This window comes from Salminus brasiliensis, chromosome 12 (assembly GCF_030463535.1).
Source record: "Salminus brasiliensis chromosome 12, fSalBra1.hap2, whole genome shotgun sequence".
Classification (NCBI taxonomy): Eukaryota; Metazoa; Chordata; class Actinopteri; order Characiformes; family Bryconidae; genus Salminus; species Salminus brasiliensis.
This window is the reverse complement of record NC_132889.1, coordinates 24521853-24548746: the sequence shown is the minus strand read 5'-3', so window position 1 is coordinate 24548746 and position 26894 is coordinate 24521853. Positions and strand designations below refer to the sequence as shown.

The following is a 26894-nucleotide window of genomic DNA, read 5'->3' as shown; positions in this document are numbered from 1 at the left end:
GTAGTTTCTGCCTGTTAGACCTGTGCTGTACAAAGAGAGATTCTTTTATTTTATACTTATTTTATACTTTGATCTGTGGCTCAGGTGGCGGATGAGAAGTCGTGCATGCAGTTCTCTATACGCAGACCCACATTGCCCTCAACAGAGACCCACCCTGAGGAGCGGCTGTACCGCAGGCTGGATGTCAGTTCCTGGCTTCGTCACCTCAACCACAGTGGCCAGGTGGAGGAGGAGTACAAACTCCGGAAGGTCAGCTTGTCTGGTGTTTGTCTCTCTCAATCTTATTTACCATGAAGAACATTTCCCCTAGTGTCATGTCGTGAGAACTTGGCTGGCATATGAAATGTCAAATGTATATTATAATGCATGCATACATACATAATGCATATTCTACACAATGTTATATACTGGGACACTGAAGGAACAAAAACCCAGCAGTGTCGTAGACCGGTTATGTGTTTATTAAGGAAATGTACACGACACCAAATCCCTAATTATTAGGTTTTTGAGTAATTGAGTGTTTGTCAGGGGGGCAAACTAAACACTTTTTTCACGGGACGGTATGTCCTTTAGCCCCTTGTGCTCTGTGACCTTCATTGCAAAGCAATGCCAGCTGTTTGTAGGATTTGCAAAAGTTGTAACAGTGGAAGAATGAAGCTAGGAATAAGTGCCATTGTTTTTAGTTGTTTAGTTGTTCTAATAATGATAAAAATACAGTTGTATAGTCATATGCAAAGGTTTGCCCCTTCCCCCCCGGTTCAAATGACGCATTTTGTTGATTTTCTAAATGTATGTAAATTAGTCCCCTACCGGAAACACACTGAAATTTTCTGCACATTTTAGACACTGTTGCTGCTGTGCCTGCTGTATTTCAGCAGATAAACCACAATTGTGAGTTGGATAAAAAAATAGAGGATGTGTACTTATTTGAACTACCCTGCACAAACTTGGGTTTCTCTTGGCTGTGCTTTCAGCAAGGGTCTCTGCAGGTTCCTGTTGATCATGTGACTTGTTGGTTTCCTTTAGCAGGGTAAATAGGTTGCAGTAGCAGGGTTGCATGTTTTGTGGTCCATGGCTCTTTTGCAGTAATAGTGCAATAGTACATCCACCAGTTAGGTAATGTAAATATGTAAAAGTAGAATTTGTATTATTCATTAAATCAATCAAACCATACTATTTGTTATATTCTGTGCATATGTTTTAAAAATGTATGTCAAGATGTCAAGAATTCATTCCTAAATTTCATTTTTTCTGCCATTTTCAGACCATAATTTGCCCAAAAAAACATTTTTTTTAAAAGAAATGTTCAGTATCTTCTGTACATGTTCGATTTTATGATTTCGTATTTCAGCATGTTAAATTAGCAAATAAACAGTAATTGTGTATTTGCATGTGCAGATGCATGTCTCTGTAGAGAAGCAGTGCTTATGTTAGTTTTTAGAATCTCAACAATCTCAATGAATCTTTTAAAGAATCTCTCCAAAGGATCTCTTACACAGAAAGTCCGGCTTACTGACTCCCACCCAAAGTACTTATTGTTGTATCTCTATTTTCACCATTTCTCACTTTCTGACATAAATCTTTCTGACAAATCTGGCTGATTTCGTGATGAATGGACCAATAGAAATGCTCTAAATTACACTGACTTCCATTGAGAGTTATGAAGGCTTTTCCTTCTCCTGTAAAGTTGCTATTTTGAAGGTTTTTGACATTGCTTATATATGTCTCCATGCTTTACGATTTTTTTGGCAACATACTTTTTGACCCCTCTCACAAGAATCTGTTTGTCCTCTCAGGCTATCTTTTTTGGAGGAATTGACCCGTCCATCCGGGGCGAGGTGTGGCCCTTCCTGCTGCACTACTACAGCTACGACTCCACCTCTGAGGAGCGTGAGGCTTGGAGGCTGCAGAAGCGCGGCGAGTACCAGGAGATCCAGCAGAGGAGGTGAGACGTCTGTGTGTGTGTGTCTGTGTGTGTCTGTGTGTGTCTCACTGACTCAGGATCAGGTATTGCTCAGAATCCCAAGAGCCTTAACTTCGCCCTCTGTAGGGCATAAACACCCAATCATTCCTTAATGATTTTCTGCACGCTTCAGCCAAAAACAACAACCTCAGGTGCAGTGTCGGACCCATTTCCTTACATGGTCTGATCTATAAAACCGTCATCAGATTGCCAAATGTGAAAGTGGCAACAAAGAAAAGGTGCGTTTTTTTTTTTGTTTGTTTGTTTGTTTTTGGGTTTTTTGGGGTTTTTTTTTTTAGGTGTGTTTATCTGGTAGAAACCGAAAGTGGGAATATCCATATTTCCAGGCTTTATTTATATAGAACTTAAGTTCTATAAAAGTGTTTCATAAAAAACAATACCAACAGAATAGAAATATGAGTAAAATCGAATTAACTCATTAAAAATCAAATCAAACAAATAGGATCTAGCTCTTTCCTGAAATGTGCACCGATTGTTACGAGCCCTCATCTCATCAGGAAGAGAATTCCAAAAAATTTGAGCCGTGATGGGAAAAGACTGCTTTTCTGCTTTTTAAGCCGGGCGACAGGTACAGCCAGCATATTCTTGTTGACTTATCTGAGAGCTCTCGAGTAAACATGCCTGACAATCAGATCCATGAACTAAAGTGAAGCAAGACCATGAAGGCATTTCAAATGTAATAAAAGAAAAAACGTTTGAATAATTACCCATACTAATCCAAGGTTAACTGCAGTATGTCCTGGTAAAATTGAATGCGCATTTAGTTGCATAGTTTATTACATTTACGTGTGGTTTTTACATTCTGTTTTAACATAGTTGCACCTGCACTTCTGCGGTTTCCATTGTTCAGTGTCAGACAAGGACAAATATACAGTTGTGGTCAGGCGTTTACATATAGTCATCATAAGCATGAAAGGAATGCTTTTTTTTGGGGGGGCTTCTCCCTTTAAACATTGACGCATGTCACTAGTTAATGAATAGGCATACTAATTGCTAGTAACTAGATAGCACAATGGAGAACAGAAGAACACACACACACACACACCTGCACATGCACACATTGTTGCTGTAACTTAAAAACCTAGTATCTCTAGTATGACACATGTAGTAAAGGAGAAGAAATGGAAATCAGTTGTAAAAGATTCTGAGTCTTATGCTCACTACTCACCTTATATGGATTATAGGGTAAACCTTATTTAATTATTTAATTATTTATAAGACGACAACAACAGTCAGTTAATGATCTCTCATTACCTCAAATTCCAGGTTGGTGCGTCCCTGTTATTACGGTTCTTCTGCTGTGAACGATTCCTTTCTGCTGCCTGATTCTGTTATTAGTGTGTTAAAAGCCGCTGGTGAAATGCATAATCATTGTCAGCCTTGCAGCCAGTTGACAGTGCTTTGATCAATCATTACTGCTGCATGTGTTAAAGACGTGCCTTACAGAATCATTTCACAGGCCGTCTTAACACCCGCCGCGAATCTCCATGGACCACCTAGCAGAGTCGGTGTGCAGCAAGCCACTACCAATCAATAAACATGTGTGCAGATACGAGAACGGTGTGAATTAATGTGTCCCTGAGGAAATGAGCGTGTCATAACTGATTAAGGCATTGTCTGCCCATCGATACAGCAGGCATTACAAAGGCTGTGTGTGTGTGTGTGTGTGTGTGTGTGTGTGTGTGTGTGTGTGTGTGTGTGTGTGTGTGTGTGTGTGTGTGTTGGCTTTAATGCGTTATGGAGCTTGCTGCAGATATTGCACTGTACTGCATATTTGTAGCTATTCAGTTTAAGACACCTACAACAGTAGTTATTTAAAAGTGTGCATGCGGACAAAAGTATTGGGACACCGGTTTATTCATTGTTTATTCTGAAATCAAGGGTATTGGGGGGGGGGGGTGATCCTGCTTTTGTTGGAGTAACTGTCTCTACTATCCATGGGAGGACGTCTACTAGATTTCGGATCACTGCTGTGAAGATTTGATTTCATTCAGGAGCAAAAGCATTAGTGAGGTCAGAATGTTGGATGATCACCACCCCACTTCATCTCGAACTCCCCAACTGATCCCAAAAGTATTCGATGGAACACAGTTATTGCAAAGAACACAGTTCCACTGCTCCACAGCTTAGTGCTGGAAGGCTTTATACCCATCTATACAAGGCTTTATATTTATATCCAAATATATAATAACTTTCTGCAGACATCTGTTTCTTGTCACCACTGCTGGGAGCAGTTTGGACAGTTGTGGTACGTTTCTCTTAAGCTTAGCATTTCACCTTGAGCTGCTCGGACTGTCTTTGCATCTTAACAGTTTAACTATGCAGAGCATTTCAAATTTCCCCTCTGGGGATTTCCTCTTTAAGTGCTCGATCTGAGCAGTAGGTGTTGCGTGTATTGGTCTCTTTATGTTTTGATGGCTCCTGTAGCATCTACCGATGCTTGGAGTAGTGTCTGTCAAAAGTACCACAGTTCATTATCAACAGCGTTAAGGTCAGTGTTAGGACTAAGATTAGGAATCAGTGCAAGTTTGGTGTGAGGTTGAGCCTACTGTTGGGTTGAGTGTTGCATATAGCAAGTAAAAGGTAGCTTCACAGTAGGCTGTTCCTTGCCAAGAAACACAACACATATTAAACCACAGGGCATTTATTTGTAGTAGGCTTTATTTTTTGCCTGCGTCCCAAACCACACGCTTCTATACTTTACATACTACACTAATGAGTGCACTTCTTATTTTGTTTAATTATTATTATTATTATTATATATATATTTTATTTTTTACATACTATTTAATGTGTTTGTGTTTGGTTTAAGACACCGCAACTATAATGCACAAATTGTGGTGGTGGTGTGATGCATAACCACTGTTTATAATTTAGAGTTCACCTATCCATTTTCCTGTTATCCTTTTATTTATTATCTACGTATGCTAATTATTTTAAGCGATTTACATTATGATTTTTTTATTTAGGCTATTCTTTCATTTCCAGGGTTTCTACACCCAAGCACTGGTTTAGTTAATCGTCAGCTTTCACACATGACATGAAAATTATTCCCACTCCAGAAGATATTGTTCGGGAGGGGAAAGGGGGGTGGTCCCGCAGGCGTCCCACAGGAGTGCAGACCTCTACTCCAGTGTTTGTGTAGTTGATTACTGTGGGCAATGATTTTGACACATTTCCCTGAGCACAGAACCCATTAACTCTGAACACAGTTGCAGTAGAAGCCATTGGACAGTTGCCTCGGCATGCAGATACAGCAGATAGAGATTAGGCTGAGTGTTGCTGAAGCATTCGTTTAATTAATATTTACTGAAGTTAAATTAAATGTGTAGTGCTGCTAAAAAAAAGTGTGTTCTTGTTCTAAGTTATGCTTTGAGTCAGGTGGCTCTCTTAAAGCGATGTTGTTCGCAGAGTTAAATGCATTGTATTATTAGAGCTTTCGACGGCAAGGATCAATAAAGCCAATTTTAGAACAGTTAGAAACTGGCTTATGACTTTTCAGCTTATGACTACATTTTGGTTTAATTAGAGAAACATGGACTATGTTTGAATACCTGTGGGTGTTTTGATGATGTGCTCCAGTGTCTGCAGATTGTCTGCCGGATTATTCATGTATGGGTCATCTAAACCTGTTCTTACAGCAGCATTATGCAAGAATTAGCATTTCTTTAAGAGGTCTTTATTAAAGAAATTGGTTTTATGTGGAACCATTTCAATGCTTATGAGGGTTTTTTGTTTGTTTGTTTGTTTGTTTTTCTTGGTTACATGGTTCAGATACAAGGAAAACAGGCAGTGGTTTCTCAGCGGTTCAAGCACTGGGCTTGGGTTCAGGGTTGTGGGTTTAATACCTGGGCTCAGCAAGCTGTCACTTTTGTGATTTTGCAAGACTTGCTATTTCTCCTGGGCTCTCCCTACAGTCGGGAAGTGTAATTCATGCTTTGAGCCATCCATTAAAAAGGACACACTTTACACACACATTTCTGGACAAGATGAGAGACCCAGATCCATCACTGTGAAAGTGAAAGAAGGTTGTGGACTAACACAATAGAGTGCTATTACAGGATTTTACACAGAAATTACTCGGGTTACACAGCGTTTTGCCAGCATTGTCCTGCCCGGCTCACAAAAATCAGCATAGTGCAGTTAGCAGTATACCAAGCCCAAATTAACAACGGTAGAGATGCTGTTCTCCTTATTAATAGTCAGTGGAGCATCAGAACGATTTTGAAACTGTTATTTTAAGGTACACATAATGTTTCTTTAATTCTGGTTTATAAAGTAATAAATACGTGTCTGGTCAGATATCAGATGCATTTAGTTGGCTTGTGCTCTCTCAATGATTATACTAGTCTGAAAGAACATATAGGGCTCAAAGCATCTTTAGTGGACCGTCAAAGTGAAATGCTATCTATTTATTTTCCAAAGACCAGTAAGGCATTGCTCTCAGTTGGACTTACTTGACAAAGTCGGACCTTAAATTTCAGTGAATCATTGTACCTGGCTGAAATCCTAAAACACTGTACCTGCAGCTATGACTCGGCACATCTGGAATGGAACACGGTGTGAAATGTACTGCATGTCCTGAGCTCGGGAGCGGTGAGGGGCAATTTAGTATTTAGTGTTGGGTGATGTTCTGTAACGTTGGCCTATTTCTGGAATTTAGCTCAAGTCAGCGATCTCCATTCTATTCCCTTCCCCTCCGGGACTGTTGTCGTGTCACGCCGTTCAATTCAAATCAATAAAGGGCTCCAGTAAAGTCCGCCGCCATGCAGCTGTGCCTTTTATATTGTTGATTACAAGTACCGTTTTGGGTTCTGCTGCGTGGGTTAACATGATCTACAGTAACACTGATGTGTGTAATGGTGATCAGTGTTTTTCAGCTGTGCAGTCCAGGTCCTCGGAGAGGGGAGAGAGCACGAGAGGGCGAGAGAGAAAGAGAGCGAGAGGGAGGGGTGGGGGTGCTGCCGGGGGAATAGTTTGCACAAACACAGGCTCTGAAACAGTTGTGTGAAGTTGCATCAGGTCTCGTATTGCTTCATGCAAAACAAACAGTGTTAATTAAATCCCACCTGCTCGGTTAAAAAAAAGCACTTAGGTCTGTAACTCGAAAGCGCCCTAAAGCTCAGCTCAACTCCAACAGCTCTTTATCTGTTTGTATGCAACAAATAAAACGTTACAGAACAAAGGTTTTAACTGATCCCATGTGTAAATGAAGAAGCTCAATGCAAGGGGTAATGTACAGTACAGATAACAGATATCCACCGTAGTTAGAAGGCTGTGGATAGGGGGTCTCACGTAAGTCTAAGTTGTAGGATCGTGGCAGTGTGTTTGCATGAGGGTGGACATATCTTATAAACCTTTCAACTGCAGTATGTTAATGTACAGTAATATATACACACTCATTCATTTAGCAACACCAGTAAATAGTCTTAATCGCCTATAAGACCAAAAAATCCCCTTTCAGTACTTGGGCCTACTTGGAACCTCGCCCAGCTACAAAATTTGAACTGCTATTAATACCTGTGTGTCCCCAGTGTTTTGTTTGTTTGTTTGTTTTTTAAACACAAATATGGTCAATGGCAAAAATGCTTTTAAGTGTGAATGAACATCAAGGTAAAAGAGTTTTAGTTTATTCCATGTAATTTAGAGAATTTATATATATGATGATGGAGAAAACGAAAAACTGACGTGTGTGTGTACAAGGTAGTCCTGTATAATTGGATGAAATGCAGCACATTTGCAGTAAAATCACTCTACTAAGTTTAGGGTGGTATTTGATTAACTGTTGAATAGCTTTAAGAATCTGCCACTACTGTTGCCTTTTGTTTTTATGTCAAAATAAAATATTAAATATTAATATAAATATTGGGTATTGTGAACATATCTTTAAATATCCGAATACATTATATTTGTCACATCGTCCACCCCTAATATACACAGTACTGTGTAAAAGTTTTAGGCTGAAAATTGATCTGGGTAATAAGTGTGTATTTGCTCAGTAAAACATTAATTACACAAATAATACAAATAACAATAACACAAAAATTAATGATTGCACATCACTGTGTTCATTGAATATAACATAAGTTCTAATGTAGTCGGTGTTTTTACAAGCAAATATTGTCTTATTGCTGAGGCAGTAACTGTCTACTTGCTCAGTAAAAATGTATCTGGGTTTGTATTAGTGCAGTCTCACTATCATCCAGCAGCTGCTTTGGCTAGACAGCTCTTCAGTATGTTAAATCAAGTTAGCTGGGGAGGGAATTGAACAATGTGTTGGCTGGGGGTGTTCAAAGATTGAGTACCAGCGAGGTAAATATCTCATTCAGATCAAATATAGAATTCAGCTCTCTGTCTTATTTTCTGCAGGGCTTAATCCGTATTTTAAGACCGACCATCTTAATTGTGTTTTTTTTGTTTTTGTTTTTTTTAAATAGGCCCCTAAAGGGTGCGACTGTGTAAGCATTGGGTTTCAACACCATGCCACTTGCAATGCCACAGCCGCGAAGACAGTGTGAACGACTCACCCCCCCCCCCCCCCAATCACCCCCCTTCCCCCTCACGGCCCTCTAGCCAACGTGGGCTCTGTTAGCTGATGTAAAACTGTTAATGTTCTCATCCAAGCGAATTGAGCTGCCGAGGCTCAATAAAAGACTTTCAAAGGTTTCAGAGGAAAGGCTTTCCAAGCCATCACCCTCCCAGCTTCGTAGAGTTATGTGATCGGAGGAGACAGAGCTAGCAAGTGGGTGTCGGACACAAATACACTGAGGGAGGCTGTCATTCAAATTGGTTGTGTTCTCTCTGGGTGGGTAGATGGTGCTTTCTCTCCTCTCATCACTCTAAAAGCGATGTTGACCAGCACAGGCATCTGTCAGCTGGTGTGGCAGGGCTGGGGGACCCGGCGCTTTCCTCAGAGTGTGTCTTCAATGTGCATCTGTGGCAGTTCGATCTGATGCGGTGGCTGACGTTGCATGTATTGGAGGAGACATGTTTAAGTCCTTACCCTCCTAGTGTTTGGAGCATTGCATAGTGCAAGGGGGAGCTAAGAGAGGGTGGGTTAATTGGCAAATTGAGAGAAAAAGGGGAAACATTCAACAACAAAAATTATATATTATATTATAATTATATATTATATTATATATTATATTTAAAAAAAAAATAAAAAGAACCATTGGATTAAATAGTAAATGCCAAGTCCTTAAGTGTAAATCTCTCTTGCCGTTGCGCTTTCTCTCTCTTTCTATCTCTCTCAGATTGTCGATGAGTCCTGAGGAGCACAGTGAGTTCTGGAGAAAGGTGCAGTTTACAGTAGATAAGGATGTGGTGAGGACTGATAGGAGCAACATGTTCTTTAGAGGGGAGAACAACCCTAACGTGGAAATCATGAGGTCAGAACATTGCATTCTCTCTCTCTCACTCTTTCTTTCTTCTGCCTATTTATTCATTCCTCCCTCTTCCCACACATAATATAATACTTCAGTGGAAGCTGTTTAAGTGACGGTTGAATAAAACATTCATTAACACGTCAAGCCGTTATAAATATGTTATCATTTATTATAATCGTCATTTCTACATGCGCTGTTCTTCCTCCAGGCGTATTTTGTTGAACTATGCAGTGTTTAACCCGGAGATGGGCTACTGTCAGGGCATGTCTGACCTGGTTGCTCCTCTGCTGACTGAGATCCAGGACGAGAGCGACACATTCTGGTGCTTTGTGGGCTTGATGGAGAACACCATATTCATCAGCTCTCCCAGGGATGAGGACATGGAGAGACAACTTGTAAGTCTTCCAGCTCAGTTCTCACCCATTATCCTGCTAAAAAAAAAAGTGGGCTGGGGAAGAATAGGTAATAGCATAGTAGTTGGTTTACAAGGGATTATTTAGATTTCCAGACTTTCAGAACCCAGTTAAAGAGCCATTTTGGACCCTTTAGGGCTCTCTAATTATGTAATCAGTGCACATTATGGAAGATTCAAGGTGTTTAGGAACATCCTACTCATGAAGGAGCTAGGAAGCATATTCTAAACACCCCCGTCCTTGAAAAAAAAAACCCAGTACATCATCAGGAGGGAGTTTCTGAGGCTGGCCAGAGTGTCCCTTCAAGCTTATTAATGCTCACAGGATGTTAAGTTATGTGAAAATGCCTATATGACTGGTACCCATGATATTTGTGGCCAATTTAAAAGTACACCTAAAACAGGGGTGCAGGGAAGTGTTGAGAACTGCTGGTGGTTAACGGTTAAATCACTGATGATAAAACTCTCTCTTTCAGATGTATCTGAGGGAGCTCTTGCGGCTCATGCTCCCTCGGTTTCACCAGCACCTAATGCGTTTGGGAGAGGACGGGCTGCAGCTGCTGTTCTGCCACCGCTGGGTTCTGCTCTGTTTCAAGCGCGAGTTCCCCGACACGGAGGCCCTGCGCATGTGGGAGGCCTGCTGGGCACACTACCAGGTACAGCTGCAGAGATTACTCAGCAAAGCTGATTAGTCACCAAAGAGGCCTTTTATGCAGAATACTGACATGTTGATCTGTTGTTTACCTAAAAACAAAAGTGCGCTGTGCTGCTTTGTCATGTTTATATGTTAGATCTAATAGACATGTGTGGGTACGCTTAGAGTATTGGAATAAAGGAATCTGATCATGAAATATGTAAAATAAGTAAAAAGACCACTTTTTACTTTACATAATAATAATAATGTGTCCAGAGCACAGGGCATATCTTACAAGGAAAGTCAACCTGGGGGGGCTCTGAGTAGCTCGGCAGTTCAGTTTATGGCCCAGGGGGTTGTGAGTTCGAATTCTGAGCCGTGCCACTTTGTCATCAACAATAAGCTGAAAGCGATGTTGGCTTTTTGTGTGTATCAGAGTCAACATGCATCAAGTCCTTAATCTCCTAGTGTCTAGTGGAGCTGTGCTAGGGGGAGTTGTAAATAGGTGGGTTACACCAAATGCAACAAACAAATTTGAACAGTTTATTCTATTTTGGACAGTGGCACAGTTTTCATAGTTGGGTGAGAAAATATGGCCTCTTCTCTTGTCATTTCATGACGAATTCGGGAGACAAAAGGTCAGCAGTTGATTATGTTGAAGGGTTTAATTTGAAGCTTTTTGGGTAGCTGTTCGTAGGAACCCTCAATAATAGGTCCAAATTGGTGACTATGCAAGAGAAGAAGGCATTTGTTGGAAAAGGAAATCAAGCCTATCAGAGACTTTGAGTAAGAGTGGCCAGATCAGTTTGGTACATTCTTTAAAAGAAGCAATGCGCTGGCAAGCTTAGCAACACTAAAAGACATGGGAAACCACAGAAAACAACAAAATTATTTTCCTTGATGAAGAAAAAGAAGGTGAGGTATCATTGTCAAAGTCTGTAATTAGAGACTCCTTCATTGAGCATGTATGGCTGCTAATGGATCTGGGTCACTGGTGTTTATGGATGAAGCAGCTGCTGATGCAGTATATGTCCAAATGTTTGTGCACAACCCTTCTCATGAATGCATTCAGCTACTTCAGAACCCCTAAAGAACCTAAAGAACATGCCTAACGTGGGGCTTGAACACACGACCCTGAGTCTCAAGCGCTTCCAACTGAGCTAGCCAGGCTACAACAAGCCACTACAACCAAGCAGCAACTAAAAGTGTCTGCAGTAAAGGTCTGGAAAAGCATCTGAAGGGAGGAAACTCCAAAATTGGTGATGTCCATAGGTCCCAGACTTTAAGCAGCCAAGGAAAATGTAAGGAAATGATCCTTATATTAATAATTATGTTTGTATGTCCAATTACTTTTACTGTATGTTTGTATGTCCAATTACTGTAGGGATGTTGTAAAAAAAAAAAAAAAAGACTTATTCATGAACAGTTGCAATATTTTTGTTAAAACCCTTGGATTAAACCGGAAAGTCTAGAAATCAATCACATCTTGATTGGCCCATTTTAATTCCATTGTGTACAGAGAAAAAAATGAAATATGAAAATAGTATTATTAATGACCCAACTCTACTTGAATATTAGTCTTGCTTTCCTCTGTCTCTGGTAATAATGTCAATGCAGTATTAGAATCATAGAATATGTGAACCATAGAAATATGGAGTCACTGCAATAAATAAATAAATGAAGAGACATTTAGACATTTAAGAGTACATTTAAGAGAAGCCCACCCTGAAAATGCATACGCGTTTATTTTAACTTCCTCTGTTCTAGTAAAATGTTTTTTTAAGTACCGGAAAATCTTGACTGTGTGAAGTGTCAAACGATAAACATGCAACTAGTGTTAAAAAAAAAAAAGAAAGAAAGAAAGAAAAGAAACTGTAATGCCCCCCCCCCCCCCCCAACACACTTCCCAGTGTTGGTATTTGGTTAACTATAGTATATCCAACAGGCTTGTGCATTGTAGAACCAAATCTAATGGGAATAACACTTTCAGTGTTAAACACTCATGAATGACCAGAAAAGCCCCTCGGACAAGCAGGTTGTTGTTCCAGTGCATCACTCTTCCTTCAGCAGCTGTCTCAGCTAAACCTCTAATGAAGATTACATGGTAATTGTCAAGCTGGTGCTGAATGCCATTAGTGTATATTGACGTAGTAATAATCAGGTGACACCAGTGAGCAGTTAGTCTCCTCTGCTGGTTCATTTACATAGCGGCTTTTCTTAGTGTGCAGCCTCTCTGTTCATGGCTGCTCACTGGTTGGTGGCGGTGGACTCCAGCTGCTAATTCTGAAAGCTGCTGCAGTGTTCCCGTCAATGCGTTTAAATCTGAAGGCATGTGCATGTACACATTGAACACTGTACAGTGGAGCAGCATGTGCATGTATTGAAAACAGAGGCTCTTCAAGTGGTCTCTAGTACAGACAGTGGATCTTTAAAGAACTGGGAAACCTCAAAGAACTTTTTGAATGCATAAGGGGTTCCTTGCCTGGCTCAATGATTCTTGTAGATGGTTCTTTATTTATACAAACACTTAAACTCTTCTATTCCTAAAAACTAGTAGCAAACCTTTTCTTGCTTAGTGTTCTTGTTTAATGTTTATTTAAATGTTTGATATTTGTTTCAATACCGTGTATGTCCTGTCCTGTACAAATTGCAGTTTTGACAATAAAGCTGACTTTGACTTCTTTATAGAGCCTTAGAAATGTTTAATTTCATATAGAACTAAAAAGGGTTCTGCTATTGATACAAGTCTAATATCACTTTTCAGTATTACATGAATGCCTTTTTTGCTTAGGATGCATGCTTGTATATTTTCTATCACTATATAAATTATGTATAAGGCTGCCTTTATTGTTGTATGCGCTCTCTCTCTCTCTTCTATTAATGCTGGACATTTTTTACATGTCAAATGAATGCAGTAACAGCATAGAGAAATCACTGTATTAACAGAGAGGATTAAATGGCAGAAATATCTACAGCATTAATAACTGGTTGTGTTTATTTGACTGTGTGTGTGTTTGCTTGTGCCAGACGGACTACTTTCACCTCTTTCTGTGTGTGGCCATCATCATGCTGTACGGTGATGACGTCACAGAGCAACAGCTAGCCACTGATCAGATGCTGCTGCATTTTAGCAACCTCTCAATGCACATGAATGGAGAACTGGTGCTGAGGAAGGTACTGTAAAAACATGTGCGCGCGCACACACACACACACACACACACACACACACACACACTCTCTCTCATGTGCACTCAGTTTTGGGTGTGGCTCCTTTGTTTCACTTGCAGAATCTTCCTTTGGGTACACCTAGATAAAATCTGTCATTTATTTTTTACATGTAATAAGGACAGAAGCATCATAACTAGTTACATAAAGAATTATATATTTACATTTGTAAGGCGTCGTCATTCTCATTTGTTTGCATATTAAGCACTGAGAAACACATATGAGTGTACACACTATTACTATTACATCATGAACTCAAATCATTAAAAACAAATCATTAAAAAGATTGTGATGTGAAAATCTAAATGTGCCGTCAATTTAAAGTTCAGAAATCTACAAATGACTGCTTGATTCAACAAGCTTCAAGTTAAAAATAATTTATCTTAATATAGGAAGAGGCATTTCATGGTACACACGCCATACAAGTCACCTGCAAGGATTATTGATTATATTTTCCAATGCAATCTTTAGTTACCAAGGCAATCACACATTCTGGTGTTAATCTAGAGCCAAGCATAGTGGTGGAAGTAGTGATGAGTTAACTCAGGTTAACTAAGGATATTTGTAGCTCTTTAGTCGGTGCTTTGCCATCTCTGATTGAAATTAAAAGCTTTTCATCTGTTACATTTCCAGCAGAGTAAACATATGTTTACTCCTTATATTCATTTCATTCATTTCTGCCAAGTCCAACGTTTGTTTGTTTTTTTCTGAAACCTATCATTTGTAAAATAAAACAATGCTATTTTGCCCAAAACTATGCTCATTTATTTTTGTGCAAAGACTAGTTCCCTAGTCTATTCATTGCATCACCACACCACCAAATGAATGTTTATTTGTCCATATTTACTATTTACTCTTACTTGCATACACTCTGAAGTTTATAATTACTGTTAATGTAAATGTAGATTTATTTTGTTGAATTTAGTATCATCTGGCTTCATATTTACCCTTTTACCCAAGTACGTTTTTAATACAGCAGAGTATCACATCTTAAGAACAGTTCCTCTGTACCTTTTAAACCCCTGTAGAGAAACCTGACTATTATTTAGGGCTGTTGCCTGTCCCACATTTCACAGGACGTCTAAGGTTTGTCCTGCATTAGGTAAACAGTGTCCCATGTTTCTTATTTTTAATATTGTACTAGTTGAAAGGGTCAACAGTGAGAGCAAAGTTCTAGTTCAGAAAGGCAAAGGAAAATAACTAAAAGTTATTATTAAACTAATAAGTAGAAAATTAAAGAAAAGCGATGCACAGTAAAAAATGCAGGAAACCTTTGCCTGCCCGATATTTCATGCCAAAATGTGTTTAGTTTGTTTGTATCATTCTATTTTTATTATTATTATTATTATATATATATATATATATATATATATATATATATATATATATATATATATATATATATAAATTTTTTTTTTTTTTTTTTTTTTTTTTTTTTTTTTACATAAATTGTGTTTTGGGCTTTTTGCTATAGGCCTACTGTCATTTTTGCTGAAGGTAAATATCCTATATTGACCACAGTTTAATAACAACTGGGCTGAACATTCTACATTATTAAATCAAGTTAATTAAATAAACTGAAGTTTAATTATTATACACCCCCTCCTCGTCCAGTCTCTTTAGTCATCCCTGCAACCGAACAGTTCTGATCCAGTCACTGTTAGTTTCCTTCTTCTACTTCCCTGTTAACTCTGTGCTCATTGCTCCCTGCCCTTCCCCTTTCCTTTCCGTCTTTTTTTTTTCTAGGCAAGAAGTCTCCTCTATCAATTCCGACTGCTTCCCAGGATCCCTTGCAGTCTGCATGACCTGTGTAAGCTGTGCGGGCCGGGCATGTGGGACAGCCGCTACATCCCTGCCGTTGAATGTTCCGGCGAGCACCCGGACTCTCAGAGCTGCCCCTATGGAGGCACAGCCACCCCCCAACCGCCACCGTCTCCGAGCCAGCCCAACGAGAGCAAGCGCAGCTCTAAGACCCGGGACATCTTCAATTTCCGCAAGCAATCCTGACTGCAGCCGGGCTCCAGGACTACCCTACCCACGAGGCCTAGCCCTAGAGGTACCATTCACCAGGTACATGGGTGAATGCTGGGATATAGAGTCTTTAGTGTGGTTATTAACTGATTAGGAGATATTTGCAATCCAATATGATACGGAACACTGCCTAATAAAATAAATAATAAAAAAACACATTTTGAAGTGACACTTTAGCATATCCGTGTTCGATGGGGGAAACCTTTCTCTCTCTCTCTTTTCGGGCGATCAGCGGAATATTCAATTTCTGTCTGTTCAAATAGAGGAATTCTGAAAGGGCCTGGGAACCCATATGGAGGCACAGACGGATTGGATTACGGAATGTCATCAATAATACACAAGTAGTATCCTCGCATACAAACAAGGATTACAATCTCCTCCTTTCTTTCTTTTTAACAAATCCAATATATTGATACTCTTTAATACTATTTTTCTTCTTTTTTTTTTGTATTTCAGACCGTACGCATGTGTGTAAGCGTGTATATGTGTCTTGAGTGCGAGTTATATTTGAGTTATACTGCTGCATATGAATGATTCTGCCATCAGACAGGGGCTTAAAATCTTTGCTCAGTTAGGCTATCTCTGAAAAGGAGAGTAGAGAAGCTCGTATTGCATTGTATTGGTATCAGCCAGTTCTCATTCAGGGCAAAGGGTTTATTCATTCTTTAAGCCAGATCTTATCATATAGTGGAATATAATGAAAATGGTCGCGTTCAGCTGGATGACATATAAGTCGAGTGTTTGCTGTTATCAAAGCAATATATAAATATATATATATTAATGTGTGCGTATAAATAGGAGTTTTTATAAGTAATGACTTATACACAAACGTCATAAATAAGATGGAGCAATACTTTCTTGCTCATTGATGCTTTTGCATGCTTCATGGTTCGCTATTTCTAACCAGACAACAATCATTGTTTGATAATGCCTATAAAAGGGAAATCGGAGGCTGAAAGCTCAGATATATTATGACTGTCGTAATAGTGCTAAAATCATGATTGTGGCAGAAGGTCTTAATCCTCCTCATAATGCCTCTCTACTCCGCAGGGGAGAAAAGACCTCTAATCCAAACCCAAGTGGGAGTTTGCCTGTAATTAGTTAATCTGGGGCCAGCCGTCAAAGGAACGGGAGGATTCGGATAGCGTTTGGGAAGCTTTGGCCAAAGAGGTAGATGGAGAGCAAAAGAAAGAGAGGGTTATAGAGAGAGGACTGAAGACGACCCGTGTCTTAAAGGTTCCCCAGAGCCCATTTGAGAACAGCCGGGAGAGCAGCTCTCCGCAAATTGCCGTTAAAAGGTAACATTAGTCTGCGGGACTCTCCACATGCGGCCTCTGCAAATGACATGCATTACAGGCCTTTTCTTAACCATTAGGCATTCGGCTGGCTTTCTCAAATATCCAGCGAGCAGCGGGGCATGGGCAAGCGCTCAGAGAGGGGCTAAAGGATGTTGACATAATTGGGAGATGAGCAATGAGGGCACATATCATTGCTGGCGTAACAGAACCGTGGATCTCTGAAATGGTAATTTTGTTGGAGAAGGAAAAAAACAACCTTAACCGAAGCGCAATATCAGCCGATACTGACGACCCACTGTTTTTTTGCGACATCTGGGGGAAATATTGCAGATAATGTGTTGATAATTACCAATGTTTCTGCGGTTTTGGCATCATGGGGATTCAAACTCGCAGGCTTCCGATGATCAAGCCAAACTTTGCACAGTTGTGTCACTTGGGTGCTCAGTATGAATTCGGAAGGCTTGCAGTACACTGATTTGTACATTTGTACATGTCAGTTTGAACACAAAATCAAAGCACCAATTTGGGGAAGCGATACAGACCTGGAAAATCAAACTATTAGTACGAGAATAGCATGTGACAGCACAAACAACATACACAAAAAAGAGCTGATGGATAAGAGGTCTGATTTTTATCCCCTTAAAATTTCAAACACAAAATGTCTTTATCTGTTGGGCTTTGTTCTCTTAAATTAAACTGAATCATTACAATTATTCTGGAAGCTGCCGTATAGCCGTTAGCTTACCAGATTATGTGGCATGCCACAGGGGTCTATGTTGGGGCCTATGAACGTAGTGAGAATTAAGATAGTAATGAAGTTTAGGGAGTCAATCCAATGCTCATTCTTCTAAAATCTGGTTATTGAGAGTTGAGCGTCCCCCTTTGGTACAGTAACAACCTCCTACCTTTCTGGCAAGGGCTTTACACTCGATGTTGGAACACTATGCTATGAGCGTTTGATAGCATTCAGAAACGGGTGTTAGAGAGGCGAGTTACTGATGTTGGATGATTTAAGTAATGGATCACAAACACTACTCTAGCTCATTCCAGAGGCATTGATTTGAGCTTCATCACTCAGGAGAACTTGGGCTCCACAGCCCAATGTTGGAGAGCCTTTGCCCCTTGCAGATATTAAGACTATTGGGCATGCTGAATTTAGGCTCATTTATTATGATTATGATTACTTCAAAGCACCCCTTTTTCATCAGCAGTGCTTTTCTATGGAGATTACTCACTAGAAGGGGTCTGGATACTTTTTGAAAGTGAATCATACAACACATCGAGTGCTCCTGAAAATGAATCGTACATGCAGTACTTTTATTTACGTGGAAATTGTGAACACAAAATTAGAGTTACAAGCTTTAATGAAGGTAGTGGCGGTAGTGTTGGCGTATGTGTTCTCATTAGGCTGGGCTTCTTATCAACATATTATCTAAGTGACAGTTTAATGTCTTGCGTTTATCTTTCAACATTCAGGATTCCATTATAGATATTGATACTTTCTGCTTCTCCTTGGACATCCTCCAACCTACCAATGGCTTGATTCTTATCGGATCACGGATCCAGTGCCACGTGAAGGTCGGATGTTTAACCAGAGCGATCCAGTTGAGCCAGAATTGCAACTTTGCTTGCTAGTTTGTCCTATACAATGGAAACTTTGTCAAATATGCTTTAAACAAGCTGTGAGGTTAACCGCACTGTTTAGCCCTTAGTGGGGAACCGGGAACGGGGAGGAATGTGGCCATCCCAATCTATTTACTGTTTGTTGTCAAACCTGACAGATGCCCTATGTCTTCTATTAAACACACCTGTGGAAGTTATTGAGTAAACCTTTGGTGAACTTTACCTTTAAAGCTTACACAAGCGCATACCCACGCCCACAGCCACACCCACCCACTGTGAGTTCTGCCAAGGCTGCACATCTGTTGACTGGGAAAATGTCATCAAGATACGTGGCCACCTGTCACTCACCAAACCTCAGTTCTCTTTGCTCTTCTGCTATTCTGTAATGCTTGTTTTTTCCTCCTTTACTCTTTAATGCTAAGGTTCCAAGGTTTTCAAAATCATGCCATAGAAGAACCACCTTCCACTGTAAAGAGACGTTGTTTCCAATAAAAAAATATATATATTTTAAAGGAACACAACATAATCTCTGCCTGCAGCATCTGTAGCATGAGTTGCACTTGGCAAAATAACAGAAAACCCATTGACAGAACCGACTGCCCATTGACTTCCATTGTGAGAAAGGACTTTTGGGTTAGTGGGGTGTGCTGGTCTTTACTAGATACAGGGAAACGTTTCTAAGCAATCATCTGCGATAAATGACCACCCACTACAGATGCGATAGAATGGGATTCAAATAACTGACGTTGAAGTATATCTTTAAGGCCCGATCCACTGGAAGGCTTTGTAAATATGATTGCATCATTCTAAAGATTCCTTCTGGCACTTTTAGTTTCACATTTTATTAGTGTGGCTAGACCGTAGGGGCACCGCATGTGGAAAAAGCATCCTCAGGCTGCCCATATGTGACAGCAATGGTAGATCATGCTTTAATCATCCGATCAATTTCCTGCGTCAAGGATATAGGGTTCCACAAGAGTGAATCGTGCTACTGAACGCTGAAAAGAACCTGATGATCATGAAGAATAACAAGCCACTTCAGATCCACCCTGGCTGTTATTCCTGAGGATATTACCTTCCTTTATCTGCTGCAGCAAGCCTAAGAGAGATAACTGTTTTATTTAGTGGCTATACAATTAGGTCCTGTGCTCAGAGCAGGAACGGAATGATGTGACAAACAGGAGGGCAGCTGGTTGGTGTGTGTGTGTGTGTGTATGTGTGTGTGCTCGTGCACAGTAGGCCTCTGCAGGATTCTGTGAACTTTCCTGTGTTGATTAGATATGTGGTTCAACTGCAAGATCTGTACTGCAGATAGAGGTTAAAAACAGTCCCTATAGAAGAGGTGTGCTTAGCACTGTGCAAATGTCTAAGCTGATGAAGCTATCTAAAAAAAATATCTGGGCAATAGAAGCATAGAAGAGTAAATGTAAATGAACAAATACAATATATGTAGTTGGAGATATTTAAGACATTTGGCCCCATCATAAAGAAATTGCATTCTGACTAATGATTAATACATTTTTTTATTTAGATTTTCTAAGACCGTGTACAGTGCTCGGTCAGTTTGGACTGTCTGTAGGTGCCTATTTGCATATATGTCTAATAAGCTGAAATATAGCAAAAACACCACTCTGTGTGTGGGTGGGGGGTGTGAGTGAGTATGTATGTATGTATGTATGTATGTATGTATGTATGTATGTATGTATGTATGTATGTGTGTGTGTGTGTGTGTGTGTGTGTGTGTATATACCAGTGTGTATTCGTGTTTGTGTGAGTGTAATAGTTGGTGTGTGTCTGCATACATATGTCAAAAACATCTGAAGCGTAGTGAAAAACACTGCTGTGCGTGAGAGTGTATGTGAGATTGTTAGGGTGGGGTGTGTGTGTTTGCACATGTGACAGATAGCATATTTCTATTTAATGCTTATGTTTACACACCAGGTCTCCTGCCTTTGTTTATCACAGCCTATACATCTCCTTATCCATCTGTGTGTAAACCTCCTTAATGCCAATCTCTCTCTCTCTCTCTCTCTCTCTCTTGCCCCCACCCCCTTCCTCCATCTCTGTCTGTCTGTCTCTCTGTCTGTCTGCCTGCCTCCTCCCTCTCTTTGAGTGGCAGCGTGGGGCCTATGTGGACCCCCTGCCGGTCAGATCGCATCCACCGCTGCGCTATTGGCCCTAATTATCAATTACGGGGGGCCAGACGGCCCCACCTGGAGCTGGCCAAGGTGCTAATGAGCCCGGGCCATTTCGACTGGCCCCGCGGTGCGTGTCAGCAGGACTGGACGGGCCTCTCCGCTGAGCTGCTAATGGATCCTACGCTGTCACAGTCAGAGGCTGTAATCACTCAGAGCTGGGACAGGCCATGCCTTCCTCATTTACTGCCTCCTCTCCGCCTCCCGCTCTGTTACACTGCCGTAGTCCATCATTATGTTTTCTTAGGGTTCGCCATTTGTAAAAGGTGGTGGAGGGGGGGGGTGCATGCAAGTAATGCCCGGTTCTTCCACTGGCTCATTACACACAGGTCAGAAAGACTGGAGGTAAAGCCATTCGGAAACCTGGCGCGATTTTTGCCCCGATTTCGGGCTTGTTGCTTTAACCCCTGTATGTAGGGCCACACTTCACCTCATGGATTCCTCATGGATTCCTCACAGTGGCAACCTCAGAACTCACATATGGATTTATTGGCTGCCGTGGGTGTAAATATCTGACTTCATAATGATCCCATTTGATTGATAGTAAATCTGCAGGAAGTTAGTCAAAGCATCCAGGACCATCTGTACTCCTTCACATTTATAGCATTTGGCCGACGCTCTTATCATTCAGAGCAACTTGAATTTCTATCATGTTAGGCTGGTAGGCTACTGAAGCTTTAGGAGTTTTATTGGCATTGGATGACGTGCTTGCCCAGCCATTGAAATTGTAGTGTTGTCCACTACGCTACACCAGTCACTGAAATGTCATGATTGCAATTAAATGGCATCATGATTCAATTCAGGATTTTTTTCACTTAATATGAGAGGAAAACTTAACAGTACAGAGGTCATCATCAGAGAATTGTCCCGTTGCCAAAAATGAGTATAAACTTTATTCATAATATTATAATTGATTAAAATATATATTTAAAATTTTGATCTATGCAGATTTTGGCTAAATGTCTTAATGCTGAATTTTTGTCCAAGGAAATCAGCTGAATTTGATGATTTAATTTGATATTATCTGCCATTTGCAGATAAATAAATATATTGTGTGTATTCACATAAATATTCTACATTACTTACTAACTTACAATTTATTTATTTATTTTTGTATATCAGGAGGCAAATTCTGTGCCTTTTTCTTGAAGGATTATCAGTCTTTTTTTTTACATGAAGCACATCACTCACACTTGCAAATTCCCAGCATCTTCTGTTAGCCAAAGTCCCAATATAAATGGCATGCTGTAGTTGCCCTCCCCTGGGTCGAACTAGCATTTTAGCTTCTTAAAGGAAAAATTAGCTGCCCATTAAAATAACACACAAACAAAAAAAAGAGCTACGTGCGTCCCCTGGGTATTTATTAAGTATTCATTAAAAAATAAATAGAGGGTTAAATAAAATTAATGAATGAGAATCTCTTTTATGGAGGCTACAGTTCCCAGCAGCTGTAATTTTGGTTTCAGGTTTGGGGGCTGGCTAAAATGTGAAAAGCTCCCGGATTCTCCACCCCAAAGCATTTTTCTCCAGCCACATAAATTGCCTTAGATATCATTCCTAGCTCCTGACAACTTGCTAGAATGGTTGGGAGGTCAGGAGGATTGGTGGTTGGGGAGAGGGGGATTGATGAGAAACATCATCAGTCACATGCCATGGCCAGGTCTCCTTCAGTGGCAGAAACGCCAACCCTCTACCACTCCCACCTCTTTATCTGAGCAAACAGTTATGGGAATGGAGATTGCCTGTGTTTAGACTCAACAAAGATAATTAGGGTTTGGAGTAGTGCTTTGATTACCGTTGCTTTGTGCGAGCTCTGTGCACTTGCTCTTTTTCCACATGGTCCTCAAAGTCCTGCGGAGACTTTTCAATAATCAGGGTTTGGGATTAACGGGGAGTGTGTTTGTGTGTGAGTGTGAGTGGGTGATAGAGTTTAAGCATTTCGCAAGCACAGCTACTCCTCCTAACCACTGAAATGTAGCTTCATCCTCCTCAGGGCATGAAGGAGAACCACTTTCAACATGATATGTGTAGCTAGGAAGACGTTCTAATTTAGTATGTTTGACTGATGCTTGTCTTATGTTCATATGCTGACCGAAACACAATAGCTGGTGTATTATAGACACTTCACTGTCGAGCTCACTGGCCGTCCAAGTGCCCTTTTGTTTATGGTCATTCCACTTCATCCCATTTAAAATACAACTAGAAAACCTTTCATTCACATCCTATCAGTCTCTCCGTACCTCCACCAGGACACTGACAGGTGTGCTATTTATACAATGCATGAGATATGAAGGAAACACAAAGAAAACTTCTTGTACTGATACTAATCTGCACTACACTCTTTAAAAAAAAAAAAAAAAAAAGAAGAATCCTGAATGGTTCTTGGCGTGGAGGTATGGTTCTAGGAAACAACCTTCAGTTTGTATAGATCGATCAGCCATAACAGTCAAACCACCTGCCTATTATTGTGCAGGTTCCATCCGAAACTTTGACGCTCTGACGTGTCAAGGCATGGGCACCGCAAGATCCACAGTGTCCTGTGGTATCTGGCACCAAGATGTTAGCAGCAGATCCCTTAAGTTCTAGAAGTTGCAAGGTGGGACCCTCCATTGGCGTCCATGAGCCTTAGGTGCTCATTACCCGGTCGCCAGTTCACCAGTTGTCCTTCCTTGGCGCACTTTTGGTAGGTACTGACCACTTGCATACCACCAGTGGCTCCAACAACTGACATGACCTGCCTGATGTTTTGGAGATACTTGGCCCATGTCAGAGTGGCTCAGATCTTGAGGTTTAGTCAACACATCAACTCAAAGAACTGACTGTTCACTCGCTGACAGGCGCCACTATAACAAGATCAGTCAATGTTATTCACGTCATCAGTGGTTTTAATGTTATGGCTGATCAGTGTATCATCACTGTCCACAAACGAACACCAAAAATCTCCAAAATTAAAAAAAAACAAAAAACGTTGAATGTAAATTAATATTAAATGTAATTTTAGAGCATTTCCATTGGTCCATTTGTCATGAATTGCTTGCACATCCTAAAGGCCATCTGCTGTGTGTGGAGAAAAACAAAACTGTAAACTGTGGAGATACATGTTTTTTTTTGTTGTTGGTAATTTTTCCAACAGTGACAATATGTGAAAGCATCCATGTGAAAGGTTCTTCAGGGAGCTAATAGGTGGTTTTTCCATGGAATTGCTCCAAAGAACCGTACTGGCACCTATATTTTCAAGTGAGCCATTTCCATCTGGAAGGATGTGAAGCGTATGTTGTGTTATAGGCTAGTTTTCCAGGCACATTCAAAATCGGAGCGGAAATTTCAGATTTAACAGTCCAGCTTGACCCGAAATTAAGCTAAATATGAGCGTTTCCTTCCACAAACCATGTACCAGAGGTCTGCACGAGCATGAAATCGAACCTGACTCTGACCCATACCCTCCAGTTCGAGACCCGAACTGATCAGGCCCAACTGGTCCTGGTTACCTTGAAACCTGAAACTGATCCCAAGCCACGTTTTCAAACGCAGCTCTAGACGGTAACATTGTGAATGAGACTAAACAAATCGACTAATATGGGTCGTGCTTGGGTCGGGTAGCAGACGTCTACCCTGCACAGCCATTCCACTCGCAGCATTTCTGGATATGCTTTCTCTAATAATGTCGTACAGCAGAAGTCTTCTTCTGTCTTCGTGTGAAGTCCACTCTTTTTTACTCTTACACCCGTTGCATGTGAAATTCTGATGAACATGTGCCTGGAAAGCTGGACCTAATCACTGGATCTGACACAGTTTGTGAATCTAAATGTTATTAGTGAGTGAAAATAAACTGGCACAAATCTCACAATATAAAAAGGAAGTTACGAAGGGGGAAAAAATTATAATATATTTATTTTTCTAAGATTTATCGAAATGGTTCTAGACTTTAACACAATCATATCCTTTGTTGAATGTTCTGCGTAAGTGACGGGGGTGTTCTTCTGTTTTGCCTTATTGTTTTGCTTATTTTAGGACATCAGCCATTCTTCTCTGTTGTATGATTTATTGTTTTACAGCATGTTTGCTCCTGACCCTGTGATCCGGTCGGCGTGTAAGAGTCACAGTGAGAAGTACAATGCAGGCCAACTTCCACAGCCGTAACCCAGAGTGTAAAACAGTCTGTCATGTTTACATTGACCACTTAGAATGATGCACGGCAACATAGCTGGAACTGTCTGTACTGTATTACACCACAGGCCTGTTCGATCATGTTCTCTCGACAGAGGCCTACCACACTGTTGTTGCAGTGAACGACGACCACGAACGATTGTCGCCGGTTCTTCACCTTCTTTTGAACCATATCCTGTACAATATCATTATGATTTTGCAAATAAAACGAATTATTATGCATATACATGTCTGTGTCTCTGCTAAGCTTCTGAAAGTCATTAACCTGTGGATTAATTGCCTGTTTTGGAATCCAAATTAACGTTCTTTATAAAGCGTAACCCCATTATAGGGTAGAGTGGTGTTAAACAGCCCCCAAGGGTAAAATGTTACCCCCCCCCCCTTTCTCCCCCGGGGGAGGGGGTTTCTCCACTAAACCATCAAACGTCACCTTTCTGCACTTTCTGTGGATCCTTAGTCAGCTAGACATATTTGCATTTCATTACATGCATATATTACATCAGAGTTATGATATTAGGTTAACAGATATTAAATATTGTTTGATGTTAATAAACATGTAAAACTATAATTTTAGGAAGATCTTGCAAGAAATAATGGTAAAAATGCTAGATTTTCTGTTCTGAAACAATATATTAAAATAGTTGTTGCATCAATAATGGTTTTACCTGTAAAGTACAAAGTCATGTGTAAAATATTAAATATGTTAAGTTAAAAATAAGTAAATAAATGCATAGAAATCCTCATTAAAATGGTGTATAACTGTTTCATGAGCTCAAATTCTAAATTATAACTCTCCTTACGGATCTTCACATGTTAAAAGGCGGCCAACTCTTAAGCACAGGCCTTGAGACTCACATAATTAGCTGTAATCTCACGCCACACTTGCCATTTCTCACGCATTTTTAATGACCCTTCGTTGCCGCCAAACGGCCTCCAGAGGAAGGTTTCCTTCAACAGCTGCAGCTCCAGCTCTCACTGATTTAAACCCACTCTGCTCAGGGATCAGCAGCCTTCTGAAGGAGTGAGGGAGAGCGCACTAACTAGCTAGTCAGTCACAGCTGGTGTGGATTTGTGCTACCTTGTCAAAATGCCCTACTATAGTGTACATTTATAGGTACAGCTGTCCACATAAAAACATGTCATGTCAGTAGAATATCCTGATAGGCTAAATGACCTCTTTAAATATCAGAGAGGTATCAGCAGAGGTATACAGGTAGGATATTTTGGTAGCCTACCAAAAAATGTTATTAAAACTGTATACATGATATTTTTGGTAGCCTAAATCATTCATAAGACTGTGCTCCCAGTATAAAAACAGTACATAGGATATTTTGGTAGCCTAAATCACTTATCAGACATTACTCCCAGTATAAAAACAGTACATAGGATATTTTGGTAGCCTAAAGCACTTACCAGACATTACTCCCAGTATATTTTGGTAGCATAAAGCACTTATCAGACAGTATTCCCAGTATAAAAACAGTACATAGGATATTTTGGTAGCCTAAAGAACTTACCAGACATTACTCCCAGTATATTTTGGTAGCCTAAATCACTGATCAGACCTTGCTCCTAGTATATTTTGGTAGGCTAAATCACTTATCAGACAGTACTCCCAGTATATTTTGGTAGCCTAAAGCACTTACCAGACATTACTCCCAGTATTAAAACAGTAGACAGGATATTTTTGGTAGCCTAAATGACTTATCAGACATTACTCCCAGTATAAAAACAGTACACAGGGTATTTTAGTAGCCTAAAGCACTTACCAGACATTACTCCCAGTATATTTTGGTAGCCTAAAGCACTTATCAGAGCTTGCTCCCAGTATTAAAACAGTAGACAGGGTATTTTTGGTAGCCTAAATGACTTATCAGACATTACTCCCAGTATAAAAACAGTAGGTATAATATCAGATCATCTAAATCATATATCAGAAC

At 40.3% G+C, this 26894-nt stretch overlaps 1 protein-coding gene across 3 annotated transcripts in view; it reads left to right on the top strand.

Moving 5' to 3' along the window:
• The window catches only part of tbc1d16 (TBC1 domain family, member 16), a 54008-nt gene extending 28842 nt beyond the window's left edge, over nucleotides 1–25166 (top strand). For 2 of the 3 annotated variants that reach the window (XM_072693162.1, XM_072693163.1), the window contains 7 exons: nucleotides 85–249; nucleotides 1797–1945; nucleotides 9238–9372; nucleotides 9578–9764; nucleotides 10258–10437; nucleotides 13443–13589; nucleotides 15387–25166. In XM_072693162.1, coding sequence (XP_072549263.1) covers nucleotides 85–249; nucleotides 1797–1945; nucleotides 9238–9372; nucleotides 9578–9764; nucleotides 10258–10437; nucleotides 13443–13589; nucleotides 15387–15647 — 1224 coding nt within the window. In that variant the 3' untranslated portion in view covers nucleotides 15648–25166. Of the gene's footprint in view, nucleotides 1–84; nucleotides 250–1796; nucleotides 1946–9237; nucleotides 9373–9577; nucleotides 9765–10257; nucleotides 10438–11487; nucleotides 12236–13442; nucleotides 13590–15386 lie in introns of those variants that run through there. The other variant, XM_072693164.1, reaches the window with a different exon arrangement.
• Nucleotides 25167–26894: the final 1728 nt, after the last annotated feature.